The following is a 5,012-nucleotide window of genomic DNA, read 5'->3' on the forward strand; positions in this document are numbered from 1 at the left end:
TTGAGATAGGGTTTCTCTGTATAGCCCTGGCTGTCCTGGAACTCACTTTGTAGACCAGGCTGGCCTCAAACTCAGAAATCCACCTGCCTCTGCCTCCGGAGTGCTGGGATTAAAGGCGTGCGCCACCACACCCGGCTGAGAGCAAATGTCTTTTCAGAGCCATTCTCTGGCTCCTAGCTTTGTAAAAGGTAATCCTTATTTAAAAATTAATTGCGTAGCGGCTTGTGTTCCTATGCTAAGTATGTGCCCTGCATTTAGGTTAAAGGAAGCCTTCCCTAGTTGGCTCTGATTGGGAAATAAAGTTGCCATTGGCCAATAGCTGGGCAGGGAGAGAGAGGCGGGAATTTAAGGATTCCAAGGCAAAAGGCAGGAGATGAGAAAAGAGGTCCGCCATGAGAGGGGCATAGGATGGACCATGCTGTGAAGGAGCAGGTGGGTGAGATGGCCAAAATGTTGGTGCAAAGGGAAAGCCGACCCCTGGGAGGGCTGTTTAGAAGGAACCAGGGCAGTAAAGATAAAATATAGATTTAGAAAGTGTTAACTCAGGAATACTGAAGGGCAGTGTATTAGCTGGGGGGAGGGGGTGTTGGAAGTGCCCAGCCATTGAGCTAGGTAAGGCATATTAAAATTAATCTGGTGTGTGTGTGTGTGTGTGTGTGTGTGTGTGTGTGTGTGTGTGCGCGCGCGCGCGCTCCATTCTTGAATGCAGAGCTCTTGGGTGGATGGAGAGCCCTGCATGCCTCCACTGGAGGATAGAGCCAGGAGATAGAGCAGTTTAAGTAGAGGAGAAGCAGTCAGAGCTTGATTGGGTCTCACTCTCTCCAGCTGGTCCTGAGACAGGGTCTTCTTGTCTCTTGTTTCATTGTTGCTATTCTTCCCAGTGAACACCCGGCCAGCCACCTTGCGGGACTCTGGGGATTCCAAGCCCAGCTTAACGTGGGCTCCTGGGATTTAAACTCCGAGCCTTGCCCTTGCACAGCAAGCACTTGGTCACCGAGCCATCTTCCCAGCTGCCCCAATCCTGCTTCCCACACCCACTCACCGGAACGTGACCACCCTCAGCATCTTTGCAGTCGCAGTGAGTTTGGAGCACACACTTGTCGTTATTCAGGAAGTAGCCAGGTTGACAGAGGCAGCCCTCTGTGCAGGGAGACGGGACTTTGGGGCTGGTCTGCTCACAGCTGCCATCCAGGTTGGCACAGGAAGGTGGACAGGAGGGAAGGCAGCTGGTGAAGTGGCTGTGAGCTGGGCACTGCAGAGCTGTGGGGCAGGAAAAGCAGGGTTAGTGGAAAAAGATGAGAGGCGGGCCAGGTCTGCAGGAGTCAGGTTAGGGAGAATGAAGGAGGCCTTGGGGCTCCCCCGGCCACACTTTTATTGTTCATTCTAAAAACATTTGCTGAGCATGGTTCTTGTTTCGTATAGAAGAAAGTATAAAGAATGACTCTCCCAAGTCAATATGGGAGTCCACCCATTGGGAGACTAACACTCAGAAGGGATTCAGCTGTGGTACCACAGAATCCACCCCTACTACAGGCTCAGAGGAAGCACCTTGCTGCCTCTCTCTGGTCTCTCCAGCCATGAGCCCCACCTTTCCCCACGGCTCTCTTACGTATGTCAGCACAGCTATTGCTGCGGTTGCAGTATGTTCCGGAGGGACACTGGAAATTCTGGCACTGAACGGCCCCTTCCACGCAAGCACAGCTCTGGGTACAGCCTGTGGAGAGCCAGGTCTTGCCAGCCTGCAGAAGCCACAGGAAATGGAAGGAAAATCTAAGGGTGGCTATTTATTTATTTATGTGTGTGTGTGTGTGTGTGTGTGTGTGTGTGCCCATGTAAGTATATGCATATGACTGTCCATGGAGTCCAGAAGACACGTCAATCTCTTGGAGCTGAGTTTTAGGTGTTTGTGAGTAACCTCACATAGTGCTGGGACCCAGACTCCAATCCTCTTGGTAGACAGGTATGTGCTCTTAAGCACTGAGCCACCTCTGTGTCCCCTAGTTCTAAGTGTGCCCTCTTGTCTGGCGTACTTACATCTGCATCATTGGCTATAGATTTCGCACCAGTTGAGTCTACTGGCTGTCCCCTCCACCCTTCTGATGTCCATGCTCACTCACCGGAATGACAGCACCCTGGGTGTCCCTGCAACCACAGTCCATTTTGAGAACACACTTGTCTTTCTCCAGCACGTAGCCAGGTTGGCAGACACAGCCTTCCTTGCAAGTAGAGGGGCCTTTAGGGCTGGTGCCCCCACAGAGGGCACTGGGGTCCAAGCAGGAAGGGAGACAGAAGGGAAGGCAGTAGGTGTAGTTGCTGTGTGCGGGGCACCGCAGAGCTGCAGGATTAGTGGAGAGGGCACAAGGAAACAGAGGCTGTGAATATCAGACTAGGCAGAAAGGCCATCAAAGTCTGGGTTTCCCCTTCTTACTGTTCAAACAGTAACCATTACTGAGGATCTGGGACACCTCCAACAGGGAGGACAGAAGCAAAGAATAACAGTTACTACTGAGAGAGACTAACACCAGAAGGGACTCAGCCACTCCCTATGACCCCCCCCCCCCACAAATCCCTACCTCCTTATCCTCAACCTCTTAAGTGGGGGGTTAAGCATCTTCTTGCCCTGTCACAGTCTCCCAGCCATGAGCACCCACACCCCATCCTCCCCCACGGCTCCCTTACTTATTCTGGCACAGTTACTGTTGCCATCTTCATTGTCCTTGCAGTAAGTCCCTGGGGGACACTGGGAACTCTGGCACTGAACAACCCCTCCCATGCAGGCACAGCTCTGGGTACAGCCTGGGGAGGTCCAGGTCTTGCCTGCCTGCGGAAGCCATGGGAAGAGAAAGGGAACAGAGGGGCTGATTAAAGGAAGACAACCTTAGGTCTGCTGAAGGTTTCATTTCTCCTCCCATTCTCTGGGACCACATCTATTGTGACAACCATTAGGACATGGAAAATATGGGAAGAGGGGTTAGCTCAGCAGTAGGCTACTTGACTAGAATCTGTTTCAACAGATGACATCTGTCTAGAATTACCAGTAAGGGACTAGGGCATGCTTCAGTGATACAAGATTTCCTACAAGGGGCTAGCGATGGTTCGTATGCATTTGTCTAGCCTGTGCCAGGACAGACCTCCCTTCACATTCCAAGGCCAGCTCTACGGACATGAACACTGCGTGTGAGCAGCACAGACTAAGAGATGCAGAATAAAAAATAAAAAAGTCATTCCCGCCGGGCGGTGGTGCCGCACGCCTTTAATGCCAGCACTTGAGAGGCCGAGGCAGGCGGATTTCTGAGTTCGAGGCCGGCCTGGTCTACAGAGTGAGTTCTAGGACAGCCAGGGCTACACAGAGAAACCCTGTCTCGGAAAAAAAAAAAAAAGTCATTCCCACTCCCTGCTCCCACTCACTGGGATGAGAGCGCCCTGTGCATCTTTGCAGCCACACTCAATTCTGGGCACACACTTGTCCCTGTCAAGCACAAAGCCAGGGTGGCAGAGGCAGCCTTCCTTGCAAGTGGAGGGGACTCTGGGGCCAGTGCCTTCACAGTGGCCCTCTGGGTCCGAGCAAGAAGGTGGGCAGGGGGGGTAGCAGTCCGTGTAGTGGCTGTTGGCTGGACATTGCAGACCTGTGGAGTGGAGGGAGAGTGGGGTGAATGGAGCGGATCAGAGGAAGCCCATGGAAGAGAGGCTTCTGTGCAGAAAGCAGACTCCACAGAAGGCCTCCACCCTTCCCCCATTTGCTATTCACTCAGCAAGCATTCACGGAGCCTGCCCTGTTTGCCAATCCAAGAGTAAGTAAAAAAAAAAAAGGGGGGGGCCGCTCCCACAAGTCCATGTGAGAAAATAACATCGAGAAGGGACTCAGCCCACCCAGGGCTCCCAAGTCCCCTTACTGTGATCCCCAACCTCTAAAGCCCAGGGGACTAAGCTCCTTCTTGCCCTGCCTCTGGTCCCTCCAGCCACCAGGACACCTTCTCCACCTTCCCCCATGGCTCCTTACGGATTCTGGCACAGTTACTGCTGCCATCTTCATTGTCCTTGCAGTACGTCCCAGGGGGACACTGGAAACTCAGGCACTGGATGCTTCCTCCTGTGCAGACACAGCTCTGGGTACAGCCTCTGGAGACCCAGGTCTTGTCTTCCTGCAGAAGGCACAGAAAGAGACAGGAAGTGGAGGAAGGGGGGAGCTAGAGACAGCCTCATCTGCCCGAAGGGATATCCTATTGCACATTTAGTGAATCAACCAATAGCAGGTAGAAAATATTTGAAAAATAAATTTCTGTCTGTTGCTATGTGCATAACTCAGCAGAATGGAACCTGCCTAGAATCTCCCAGTGAGGCGCTGGGGGCTTGGGTCATTAGCAGGGCTTCTGCCTGAAATCCTAGGTCGGGACTCTGGGGGGTGGGCCAGTGGTAGGAACGCTGTCTCTAAATCCTATAGCAGGGACTGGGGAGCATAGCTCAGGTTGCAGAGTCTCTGACTAGAACCCTCAGTGATGGGCGGTGTGCAGCGCTGAAGCAGACTATCGCCCGCAGTGAGGGGCTGGGGAGTGGCTCAGTGGCCACGCACTTGCATCCCCTGGGCCTGGGCCTGAACAACCTTCACATTCCAGTAGCAGCCGTACAGACTGGAGCACCCCAGGGGCACAGAAGCACAAGGAACGAGCTAGTGGCTCCCGGATCTACATGCGTTTCTTTTCCTGTATTGGCTGGTTTGTCTGTCTTTGAGACGGGTTTTCACTATGGAGTCCTGGGCAGTCTAGAACTTGTTATGTAGAACAGGCCTAGTCTTGAACTTTAGGGGATCCACCTGACTCTACTTTCCAAGTACTGGGATTAAAGAAATCAGCCACCATTCTCCTTCTTCACTCACCGCCCTGTGGGTGTCTGTGTGAGTGTGTATGTGTGTGTGTGTGTGTCTGTGTGAGTGTGTGTGTGTACGTGTGTGTCTGTGTGAGTGTGTGTGTATGTGTGTGTCTGTGTAAGTGTGTGTGTATGTGTGTGTGTATGTG

The 5,012-nt window shown here is 52.8% G+C and overlaps 1 protein-coding gene across 1 annotated transcript in view; it reads right to left on the bottom strand.

Moving 5' to 3' along the window:
* The window catches only part of Zan (zonadhesin), a 98,427-nt gene that overhangs the window by 24,495 nt on the left and 68,920 nt on the right, over positions 1-5,012 (bottom strand). Inside the window, 6 exon segments of the mRNA XM_029533878.1 lie at positions 1,043-1,260; positions 1,610-1,739; positions 2,118-2,335; positions 2,680-2,821; positions 3,409-3,626; positions 4,001-4,142. Coding sequence (XP_029389738.1) covers positions 1,043-1,260; positions 1,610-1,739; positions 2,118-2,335; positions 2,680-2,821; positions 3,409-3,626; positions 4,001-4,142 — 1,068 coding nt within the window.

This window comes from Mus pahari, chromosome 23, assembly GCF_900095145.1.
Source record: "Mus pahari chromosome 23, PAHARI_EIJ_v1.1, whole genome shotgun sequence".
In the NCBI taxonomy this organism is placed as follows: Eukaryota; Metazoa; Chordata; class Mammalia; order Rodentia; family Muridae; genus Mus; species Mus pahari.